This window comes from Streptopelia decaocto (assembly GCF_964273445.1).
Source record: "Streptopelia decaocto genome assembly, chromosome: 9".
NCBI classification, from domain to species: Eukaryota; Metazoa; Chordata; class Aves; order Columbiformes; family Columbidae; genus Streptopelia; species Streptopelia decaocto.
The window spans coordinates 3,213,788-3,226,302 of NC_138664.1; the positions used below are offsets into that span (position 1 = coordinate 3,213,788).

At 44.1% G+C, this 12,515-nt stretch overlaps 1 protein-coding gene across 1 annotated transcript in view; it reads right to left on the bottom strand.

Annotated features, from left to right (window-relative positions):
• Positions 1-11,216: 11,216 nt before the first annotated feature.
• Positions 11,217-12,515, bottom strand: part of HOMER2 (homer scaffold protein 2) — a 55,774-nt gene continuing 54,475 nt past the window's right edge. The window contains exons 8-9 of the mRNA XM_082061273.1: positions 12,294-12,374; positions 11,217-11,500 (exon numbers count right to left, since the gene is read on the bottom strand). Coding sequence (XP_081917399.1) covers positions 11,312-11,500; positions 12,294-12,374 — 270 coding nt within the window. The 3' untranslated portion in view covers positions 11,217-11,311. The remainder of the gene's footprint in view (positions 11,501-12,293; positions 12,375-12,515) is intronic.

Genomic DNA, 12,515 nt, shown 5'->3' on the forward strand with positions numbered 1-12,515 from the left:
ACAGCAGCTGCCAGTATTTCTAGGGAGGTTTAAAGTTAATGTATTCACAGACTACTTGGTCTGACAAAAAGCATTTCACTTTGAAATCCCAGCGCTTTGATCACAGCGAGAGAGGAGTCAGGCAGCGTTACCGGCACCGTGGCCAGAGCTGCTAATGCCAGTGCAGCTATGGATTTGTCAGCGTTTCTGTCGACGTGACGCTTTTCCGGACTTAGGAACCTGCTCCATAACCAACCCCCTGGTTCAGCACACAGGGCTGACTCACAGCCTGGAGACTGACTGGTTTTTCCCCTGCAAAATGGTATTGAACCAAGCAAATCAAGCCTGATTGTGAACACCTTGAAGTGATCCAGGCTCATCTTGCAAGAGCATGAGCAAGTATGATACTTCACTCGTGCACTTTTGAAGGGCCTCTTTGAAGTAATTTAATACTATTTGGAAATCAATGCTGATTTATATAACGTGATTTATATAACGTGATGCTGATTTAGATAATGTGATTGCACAAAGATACACTGTCCTCGCTACAGGCTTCTCGGCAACAGGCAACAACTTGCCCCATCAGCAGGTCATGTGCTGTTTGTACAAGGGATGGGAAATGTGCCAGGGGTGGCGAGATGCCTTGTCCTCACCCCCAGCGTGTGGGAACTGCAGGCATTTCTGTGTACAGAGAGCTGTAAACATGCTATGGAAGTGCTTCACCTAATATCAAATTGTGTTTACAGATATATAAAGGGTGAGTGTCAGGAGGATGGAGCCAGGCTCTTCTCGGTGACAACCAATGGTAGGACAAGGGGTAATGGGTTCAAACTGGAACACAGGAGGTTCCACTTAAATTTGAGAAGAAACTTCTTCATGGTGAGGGTGGCAGAGCCTGGCCCAGGCTGCCCAGGGGGTTGTGGAGTCTCCTTCTGTGCAGACATTCCAACCTGCCTGGACACCTTCCTGTGTAACCTCATCTGGGTGTTCCTGCTCCATGGGGGGATTGCAGTGGATGAGCTTTCCAGGTCCCTTCAACCCCTGACATTCTGTGATTCTGTGTTAAAATCTCAGAAGCCTATCTCCATTCAAACCATGTTTTCCTTCTGTTTGTAAGACGCGTGGTTGGAAGAGGCTGATATGCTGCACGAGCCACACCGTGCATGAATGCTGCAGGCATTTGCCTTTCTCTGCCTTCCTGTTAAAACCAAGGATCCTTCAGTCAGTTGTGCCCCCTTCTTTTATCTCTTAAAATGAAAAGATGAACATGCGTGCCAGGACACCAGGAGCGAGAGGGACAAAGAGGATCGGTACAAAGGCATTCATTAGGACTAACAAAAAGCTGGGAAATGCTTCTTTTTTGGTCCTCTTCTACAAAGAAGGGGTTGGTAGATCAGAGTGTGAACCCTTTGGAGAAAAATGAGATTTAAGGCTATGCGTGCCCTCTCTTGAAAAGCACGGTTTTAATTCCAAAATTTCATGTTACATCTGCACACTAAACACTGTAATAAGGTGATATTGGTGGGAAAGAGGGACACATCATTTCAATTAAGCCCATGGTGATGATAAAAAGTGAATGGTATTGAAAGCATCTTTTAATAAATGCCACAGCAAAGCTTGGCAGAAAAGCAGCTCAGAACAACATGTGAACGAATCTCTGCGGGAAAACACGCATTCAAAACAGCTCCAGAACGTGGCATTTTTCCTTTCCTTGCGAAAAGGTATGTGATTTTCATTCTCGGTGTGTCACGCTAAGCTGAAAGCAAGGAGCAGCACAATTAAGTCTGCTCAGGTAGCAGTGACATTAACAGCTCAGCTACTTGTGAAAGCGCTCTGTAAAAGAAGCCGTCTTTAGCACACCATTGCTCTAGCAGTAATGAGCCACAAACTGCTCAGAATATATATTTAGCAAAACCACAGTTGCTCATTTTCCACTAGATCCCTCTCCTGCCCCTGATCCGAGGACAGGGGCAAAGAGCCGCCTCCTTGGGCTGGGAAGTCTGGGGAGATGCTGGCCAGGCTGGGAAAGAAACTCAATATGCCACTGGGTTTATCCTCACTTGAAAAGGTTGGTTAATTACTTGGGGTTATAGAGACTTTTGCAGATCCTTTCTGTCTCAAGACAATAATCTGAACACCATCCCATGGGTGTCTTTGCCAAACCAAAAGGTATTTCTCCGAGAAGCAGCAGCAGCCTCTGCTCCATCCTCCTCTCACCAAGGGGTTGAACGGCAGCCAGCTCCGACACCAGCCGCGTGGGATCAGTGGGCAGCGCAGACGCTCAGGGTGACAAAACGGATGTGTCCCGCTCCAGGAGACGCTCAAATCCCTGTTCATCAGCAGGTGAGTCACTGCCCTTCCCACGGTCTCTTCCTGCGACGCAGAGGTGACGGGGAAAGAGGATCAAGCGCCCACGCTCCCCCCAGCCCACACGGAGAGCTCTGCTCTCTCCCCTCCCTCCCGAGCCAGCAGCCCCATTATTTTGGAATAGAAACACTCCAAAGCGTGCTGGAGCGTGCAGAGCAGTGGAGCCGAAGTGTCGCAAAGAGCACTTTGCAGACGTAAACGCTCTGGGGAGCAGATTGTGTCTGGCTGCAGCCGGGGCGGCACAGCCGGCGTGCGGGACTCCCCGGTTCCCCTGGGGTGTGCCGGCGCCTCTGCCTGCTCCCCCAAGGGCAGGGTCTGTACCCATGGCAGGAAGGGGGCTGGCTGTGTGGCCGAGCCGCCGTCCCTGCAGGGTGACCGCCCGCGGCGCAGGATTCCCCGTGGTGAAGGGATGGCAGCCTGGCAAGGCTGCAGTCATCTGTACAACTGTAATTAGCTTCAAATTGGGCAAGGAGAGATCCGGGCCAGAGGTGAAGCAGACAAGCAATGTCCTCCCTCAAAAGGGGTCTCCACCGCCGTCACCTGGTGCGACCCAAAGGAGGCTTTGTGGCGAGCCACGCCAGCACTGCGCCGCATTGGGCAAGACAAACGGAGTCCTAATTAATTTGCTGAAACATTGCGCTCTCATCAGTGTACACTCCCATCAGCGCCACTGTTGGCTTTTATGAGCATTTATCACACGTGGAAAGGAGGAGTTGTACGTCACTAATAGCTTATTCGTGTCTTTACATTTCTAAACACGCTAACTGTGATTGGAAATGCAAGGCTGCAGGGCAACTCATCTGTGCCTCTTCGTGTTTGGTTTGGTTTGATTTTCAAACAGCATTCATGTGTCTCTCTCATCCCTGTCTTAAAGCCGTTCCCTCCCACTGCAATGACTGTGCTGATGACCACGGGCCCTCCTCAGCGCAAGGAGAGTGAATCACTGCTGTTTCTCAGGTTTCGGAGCCATAGTTACCTTTATAAATTCACACCACACTGCCATAGTTAAGTGGGACTTGAAATATATAAATACTTTATTTCCTGGATTATTTGCTTTTCAGGGAATTCCAGGAACCTGTTTTGCATCTCCGAGGTAATGAACAGTGCAGCCCTGCATCCAGAGAACCATGGCCAATGGTAGTAATGAAATAAATAGCAAAAGCCTAAAAGTAAATAGCTTTGAAAATTGATACACCTCCATGTGACATGATAATGCAAAAAGGTTGCCTGTGCTGTATTATTTATAATTCCCGGAATGTCTGAATTCCCTGTAGCCAGCATGCATTAAGCACAATCCAGGGCATATGCAACAAATCATATTCAATGATGGAAAATTGGGAGAAAAGCAAGAGCTCAGTCTCTCTTGATTACAGCAGCCACAGATTTCTTTTCATAGACTGCCAGTACTAATGAATGAAGAGGACATGAAAGGAAAACAAAAACACTCAATCCAACGTGCTTCATGTACCCATAGATGTATCTGCTCATGAATTCGACTAATTAAATGCAAACCATTGTCAAGAAATGTTGTCCTGGGTCTTTAAGCCCTCGTTGAGCCCTGTGTGGCGTTTAGCTCTGGGATCCTGGGTACAAGCCACCATGCACACCAACACAGGGCCACGTGCGCTTATGGAGAGACGCATTTTATGGTGGAGAACAAGAGGTCCCAGAGCTCTGCTGGAGCACGACCGACCCACTGAAATGTGCCTGAGTGCTGCTGATGTACCCACCTTAAAGTCTGAACATGGGGCCCATCCTGGCATACAAAAAAATCTCTTTGTTTCAACCCCAATGAAAACCCTCAGTTTTCCATCTAGAAATAATTTCATTTCAGACAGTGTTTCAGGGGAGATTTAACAGTTCTGGAAAGTTAGTGAAATACTTTCAGTTTTCAAATGCTTTCTAAAAATGTTAGTGGTTATTTAACGCAATGATGGAAAGTGAACAGGGCATTTCTTGTATGCCTTGGGTCTGGTTCATAACACTGCACAGACTTTCAATTGTAATTGTATTATTCTGCCGTCTCCTCCTCCAAACACAGAGTAAGTGAATAAAGAGGAGCAAAGAGAATAAAGAAAGTGAAAAGAGAAAAGAAAGAGAATAAAGTGTTAGATCCAAAGGGAATTTCATAGCACGGAGATCTGCCTGTGGAAACTTTGTAGGCAGAGGTCAGAGTTAAGTTCCACTCGGCTGCGACGATTGGTCAGACGTTCCCATTATTGCAGTAAGATTAGAGCTATTTGCCTTGCAGATGTTGGCCAAGCTTTTAAAATTCACCAGGTCTCAGATGTTCACAGCCTGGGACGGCTACTCCAGCTTCTTCAGCTGCTGCTGCCCTATTTTTGTATCTAACATATACATTTCAGTTGTTCGCAGCAGAAGGTCAGCCCGTTACGCATTAGGCTCGCTGCTGTTCTGCTCTGATTGGCAATGCTGATTATGTAAAGGATATTTAATGTTGTAAATCGTTAAAATTATCTACAAGCTTTTGGATACTTTTTAGGAGATAAAAAAGTAAGACAATTAAATGTATGTACATTTCTCCGTGTATCAGTGGATTTGTGCAGAAATGCTCAAGTCTTCTAGGAAGTAGGGAGACAGTTAAGGGAATAATATATAATTAACACATCCTCTTTTCTTCCCTTGTTGGTGCAGACATGCCTTTAGATAATAAATGCAGAACATGAAAAGCATTTGGAGCGCGTGGGACAGAATAATGTTGAATTTTATGTAAGTTCAGCCCTGCCACCAGTTACACGTGTTACAGAGGGAACAAGCCTGTTCCTGCTCAGGGGTCTCATCCACTAAACTGCTTATGCACAGGCCCCCCCCTTCCAAAAGGAAGGAAATTCGGTTCTCCTAAGCTGCTGAAGCTAACTACAATGAGTACATATTATGGGGTCATTCATTCGCTTAGGTGTCAAACATTAAACTTACGCTTCATCTCACGTTAGCTCCTGTTTTCATCAGCCATCCCAAGGTGGCACAGGATGGCTCAGTGTCACCTGGCTGGGCCAGGCGCTGTGTGACAAGCAACTGCGGCAGGAGGATCCCCAGCTTTCCGATCTGAAACGTGGAAATTAAGGGGTCACAGACAAGCAGATTTCCCTGGTGGCAGCAGCACTCGACTGTTTCTTCTGGTCACCTGCCTTACGAACAGCTGGCGAGGAACAGCCTTTCACACGCACCACTGCCTTGCTCAGCGCTAGAAATACATCCTGGACTTAACGAGGCGATTCCCGAAGTGTCAGATGTACCCGCTCCAAACAGGCACCTTCCTGTGACCAGGGACTTTCCCCGTGTGACTGGGGAGGGGTGCGATTGCTGGGAAATGGACACGCGCACCGTGGGATCAGCAATTTGCTTGGTAACAGGAGAGTGAGGCTTGTTTCTGACAGCTGCAGGTGATGGGATGTATGCACGGGTACTTCTATTATGCTAAGCGTTATAATTACGCAAATCCCAACAGATAAAGGTGTTTTTTTTTCCTGCGAAGAATCAGAGACCATTATTTGCACTTTACTACATCTGTTTGATGAATACGACACCGCTGAGAGCATCATTACTACCTGTAGAAGGACTTTGGCCTTATCCCCTGCCAAGGATGTACAGGGACTTGTGTCACTGGGCACCAGAGGGGCCCTTGGGCAATAGTTTATTCGGAGAGGGCTCTTAGTAACCAATCTACAGCAATGCAGGAGACGACTGGTGTCGACACATCTCTAATTTCGATAAGGAGGGTTATTCTGAGTCCTGCTTTGCGCCTCCAGGGAAAACACCAGCTCCAGCTGCCACCAGGGGCTGCCGCATCAGTTACAGGAATCACAGGCAGGTTTTTGGTCCTGACCATCCCCAAACAGGGCGACAAAAGCCTTCTCCAAGCATTAGGGCTTCCTCGGCGTGCAGTTGAGTCCCAAATTTCAATCCAAAATACTTCTAGGTACTACTTTTCCAGTGTAGTACGGTCTGTACCCACCCCAGTCCTGCACCCACTCTGGCTGAGCCAACGGTACCAAGTAAAGCAAGACAAACATTTTAAAGCTCCACCTCCTGAAAAGGAGATTTTACCTAAGGCCCTATATCATCTTTACAGATCAAAACCATATTATTATTACCAAATGATGTCATTACCTTGAGTTCAGATTTTCAGCCACAAGGATGTTCATTTTCCGAAGTCAATGAAGACAGCGAGACAAGAGATTTTACTTAAACTATATATTTTTACATAAAACAACTTTATGTTACAATAAAATCAGATAAAAATCACAAAGTTATATAAGTTCATAAAGAAAAAAATCAAGTTTTTCTTTCATATATATAAAACCCAGCATTTACTGCTACTAGGAGTCTAAATGTTAACATTGACTGTCTATGGTCAATTTGAAAAGAAAAACAAACTAATAAAAGAAGAGGAAAGTACTTTTTCACAGCAGACAAAATGATGAGGTAAGAGATGTTTTTTACAATGATCCAACTGTAGTAAACACTTCAGTTTTCATTAAACCATATACTAAATATAATAAACCCAAATAAAAATATACATTTAGAGCACTGCAGTGTTTTCCCACAGTTGTATATCAACAAATTGTCGGTCATTCACTTTACTTGAAACAGTAAAAACAGGGTGTATGTTTATCTTCAGTACTAAAACCTCATAATCTAAATATTTTGGTATAGCAGACCACACTAAAACACTCTCAGAACTTTCAACTACAAGGGATATATTCATGTTAAAAATGATGTGCTTTGTTTGTCATTCATGATGAGTTTTATAGAATAGTAAGTTCATGATCACTATTAGGCAGTTAAATGAAAACATCTAAATGCTGCAAAATACTCATTCATTGAGCATCGCTCCCTTTCCACATACCCAAGTTAATCAATGCACTGCAAACTTAGAAGCTTAGTTCACAAATCTTACATATTATCAGTCTTTTATAGCTAGCATATGGCTAAAATAATTATTGCTGACCAGTGTTTAAAGAAAAAAGAAACCAAAACCAAACTACAACAGCAGACAGACTTTTCTCAAGTGCCTTTCTCTTAAGTGCCATATTATTAGGTAACAAAATGACCAGAAATGAAAAAGGAATCTATTTCAAAACGTGCATATCAAGTTTTTGGAGGTATAGGCACCTTCATCTGAAGACTGCGTGTTTAGGCTATATCTGTTAAAAAGAAAGAAAACAATTTAAAAAAAGAGCTAAGACAAAACACGGTAGAAAGTCAAACAGGCTGGACATCCGCCATGCCCAGGGACACAGGCCAAGCCCAGCCAGGCCCGGCCCAACAGGAGAGCCCTCCTGTGGGAAGCACCTTCGGCGTATTTATCATTCACCTCCTCACTCTCTATTTCACTTCATGTTCCTTATCATTTACCGCAGAGAACAGTATTTAAGACACGCAAACTTTATGTAACTGTCAGGTTTATATTCTAAAGAGGAGCCTAAAGCAGCATCAGGCTCCGGGGGGCGCAGGATGTGTCTGGATTAAACGTCTTGTGGCTCCGTATTGCTTTGCTTGACACACAGGTGCTTGTGGAACACGATCTATGGAAATAAAAATTACTTTAGGGTAGGTCTGTGTCTTGTTGCTAAATCATGCCTAGAACCAGACCCACTCAACCTGGGCATCCTCACTGCCCCGAAAGCTGAGCCTGCCCCTCTGCAAGGGCTCTGCTACTTCTGAGCCTGTGTAGGACGGCAAAAGCTTTAACCATTTTTGACCTAAAGACCATAAGCCAGCACTGCCCAGCTGCGCGTGTGGCCTTTCACCTGCCATCCCGCACATTTGCGATATGCTGAGGACTTTTGGATATTTACAGGCTTGGCAGGCCCAGAAGGGCCCGGACGAAGGTGGGTGAGCTGAGGGTTCAGCACATTTCACCGGGGCTCCTGCTGAAATGATTGTCACAACGAGCTGCTGCTGGCGGATTCCCCCAGCCACCCCTTCCCTTGGGGTTCGGCATCAGTCGCACATTAAGCCGAGCGGGACATCTCACCACGACAGCGGTTTTATCTTTGCTAATCCCCAGGCTCAGCAAGACAGCGCTATATTCCTTACAAGCCACTGAAGCTTCGAAGGGTTTCACAGAGATAACTATTCAGATGATAACTTTGTCTTGGCCTGACGAAGAGCACAGCCAAGAAACTCCCACCACTACAAGGTGGACACTAATGGGGACTTTTCCTTCAGTCATTTATGCTGTTTGCAAGTGGCCAGGACAGCGGGAGGAACAGCAGAAACCCTTCCTGCTCTCCTTAATTAATTGAGCAGCTTTCAAAAACATTCATCCTAAATGGCCCGCGTAAAAATAAAACCAGGCGTTTGTCTAGAAACAAGACATTGTCTAAACAGCATTTGTTTCCTGGGCACAGAGGCAGCCAGTGTGAAAGTGTTTTTAAAAGAGCATCCTTTGAACAACAGGACATAGCGAGAGGTGGCACTGAATTTCTTACAGAAAAGACAGTTTTCTTTCAGCGAGCTCCCTTAGGAAAGGAGACATCAATGAGACATATAGACAGAAAAACACTGGCAAGTGCTAATTTTGCTGAAAACGCACTTTTAGGCCAAACAAAACTATTTGTGAATTTGAGTCAAAAGCAGCAAATACAGGTTCAGCCAAATAGGAAAAAAAAAAGCAAAACATTAACCTGTTTTACTTGGGGGTGGGAAACAATGTATCAGTTTTCCATTTGGAAATAATTTATTCCAAAGATGATACTAAGGTCATTTTCCCAAAATGTGAAAAAAACTCATCTAATGGAGCATTTGAAAGTAATTATCTCCATGTATTTTTCATGTCACTGAATATTTTTAGGTGTTGTGCTAATACAAAGTAGAGCTGTTTATTTCTCATTTTGGCCACCAAAAAAAAGACCCCAACAAACCCCCACTATTCAGCAGCTCTAACAGCAGGGACCAGCTGCCTGTTCAATGATGGTGTCTATCTGGCTCACTATCACGTAAAAAGACTAAAAATGGGGATTATTTGCACAACCACACACTGTTTCTGACGTCATTTTCAGTTTCGAGAAGTCTGATCTAACCCCGTATTATGCAACTGTTGAGTCTTCCACGCTGGCAAAGTCTAATTTTCACACTCCTACGTGCTATGTACCTGATTTTTATTTTAAAATATCAACAGCCCACAGCGATTTATTTTAAAGATGCTTAAATGGTCATAATGGTTATGAAAGGTCCCAGCTTCACAGCCATTCTTTGAAAGGAGTAAGAGCAAAAATACACAAAGTCCAGTGTAAGCGACAGGCATTGGTGATAACTCAACAGTGACAAATGAAATGAAAACTCAAGGGACAATTGCAGAGAAAACCTATCTCCAGCATGGGGATTATATAGATCCATGTGCAAAAAAATATCCAACGCATGTTCATCTACAACCCACCTTTCCTCTAAAGGTCACGTTTATAATTCAGATGTGCCAAGAAAAGAAAAAAAGCCCTTAAATTAAAATAAAAAGAAAAAAAAGCGAAAAAAAACCCATTGCCATTTCATATCTGTCACTGCTGGAATGTACCGGTGTGATGCTTAACCAAGCTTGTGCCTGATTTAAGCAAATAACAATGTAACCTAAACCAAAGTGCTTTCCTGAATTATTTCAGATCCCGTGTAAACAGGCTCTCAAACCAGGTTATGGAGAAGCAGCTGCGGGCAGCCCTGAGGGCAAGAGCAAAACCTGGGCTCGATCCTGCTCTCTGGCCCTTTTACACCCCCGCCTGTGCTGAACTGAGCCGGAGCCCAGCGTATGACCCTGCACTCCTCAAAACATACTTAGAGCTGCTGAATAATCAGTTTCAGAATACAAGAGCACGTCTGCCTTTTGAGTTGGGTTTTTTTTTTTTTTGGACAGGCTAACGTGGAGACTAATTCCCACCCTACTGTCAAAGATACACAAGTTGCGAATGCAGAATTCATACGAAAGGATTCTGATTTCATGTGGTCATGACCCTGCCAGTCTCCTGGGCAGAAGCTTTCTTCTTAGCAACACCACTCCTAGTGACCTTATATTGCTCTGCAGATCAATATCATCTCCTTCGTCACTTCTGCAGAAGTTAATCAACAGCGATGAAGCTGCACAGAGCTGCAAGTGCCCTGTAGACAAACCAGCAACATGTTGCTTTTTTGCAATAAAGATCTGGCCCCAGGACTCCGATGGGTGTTTTTCAGAGGCGCACATAATGATGCAACTACACGGGTTCAAAGCTGAAGGCCAGAGAGAGATGATCTTGCTAAGCAAGGGAAGCTGCCCGCACCTACCGGGTAAGATGCACGACCTGAAGAGCCGAAATTCATTTCTACGTCATCATTGACTTTGTGCTGTATGGGTCCAGGCAAGCACATGCAACCTGCATCTGAGGTTATCCACTGCGTTCTTCTTTTTTCTGGTGAATCAGACCTGATTGACATGGTCCCTAAAGATACTGGTATCTGTGTGAAGTGATTCGCTGGGCTGCAGCCAAACTGCAGGAGCTCCAGCTACTCTCACCTGCTCCACCAAGGAATACAAGTGGATGTTGCTAGGAGTGCCGATAGTCCGGACAAGAAAAAGACTTGTTTTCTGTTTCTATGGTTGCAACAGCCCTTAAGAAAGATATAAATTTCCCTGCAACAACTGACTGCATATTCATTTTAAGGTAGATCTAGTTCCAGATTCCTGAGACAGAACACTCTACCTGTTCCCAACCCCACGAAGCCAGAGCAGCAATACAGAAAGTTTCTCATCTCAACAGAACTCAGTGAGCAGCACGATTGGTTTGGAAAATAAACAACAAAACAAAACCAAACCCAACAAAACAAAAAAACCCCACAGCAAATTTTCAGCCTCTATGTACAAAAACAATGCAAACAAGTGGAACATTCTAGTTATATTTTGTAAAACACACGCTTGGGATCAACAAAACATCAAACATCCAGACCCTAGATTACAAAAAAAATCTATTGCCATCTAGTTGTCCACCCCAAGTTTAGACAGTCCTTGTCGGAAATCATGTAATTCATCTATCTTCCCGTCTAGTACATCTAAAAAATGCTTTAATTCAGTTTTAAGGTTGGTCTGCCTATGTTTGCTCTCTTCGACTTCTGTCCTTAGCGTCCTGACTTTCTCTTCGAGATCGTTGTTCTTTTTCTCGGCAGCCTTAAAGACAAAAGAGACAATAAGGTGAATCGTAAAGAAGAAGGATGAACAGCATTTAATAGGGAAAAGCAACGAATGGCAGCTGGGCTGGAAAAGTTGGCTTTGACTTCTGCAAACTGATGAAGAGAAGCAAGTGACACGTGCTAGTCAGATTAGAAGGAAAGCAAACTCATGCAGGGAAGGACACAGATTAACCGGAAAAGACGCTTTACATCAGATTTTGTCACTTGGCTGGTATCTTAAAATTCAGCTGGATTTAAATCATGCACTGTGCATATATTTCTGTCATTGCTGCTGCTGCAGAATTAGACACCGTGCCACCAATTACATACAGAATTATCTACGGTGAAAAATAAGCTTAGAAAATATTGCCTGAGGAGTAATATTGCTTTATTCAGTACTTTTGGATTTATTGGTATTTTTTTTAAAGTTCCACTATGTGTGAGAAGCCAGGGAAGGACCAGGGAGGCCACAGAACACTCCCCTTGCTGCAGTTCGTTCTGTTATTTCCCCTCTCATTAGCTCTTCTGCCTATTGTTCTCCATTTCATGCGCGTAGGCACATGTTTCTTCTCACCAAAACCTATAGAAATCATACAGCAAGGCAAAGAACTGGAGCTATTTAATTACTCCTGTGCTGGGAATGGCACAGTGTATTTTGCATGTAATTTTTTTACAAACCGTAGCTCTTTTGCCTTCAAACACTGAAGTCTGAACAGGGAAAAGCACAAAGTCGTGAGAATGAAATTAAATGTATAAACTATTTTAAAATTAATGTCATTGCTGAACTCTACCTGTAATTGTTGAGATACAGATTCACATTCTGCCATGAGCTGTGGTATAACTTCACCCTGCTTTCGCAACTCTTCCAGTTCCTTTCAAAATATAAAAGGAAAAAAATGAATGCAAGCTTCAATTCAAAACATAATGAAAATTTCAGATTCTGAAATGACTTTGCATATTTTATTGTGTTCTGCACAGTAATTGGATGTTAAATAATCAAAACAGCATGTCTT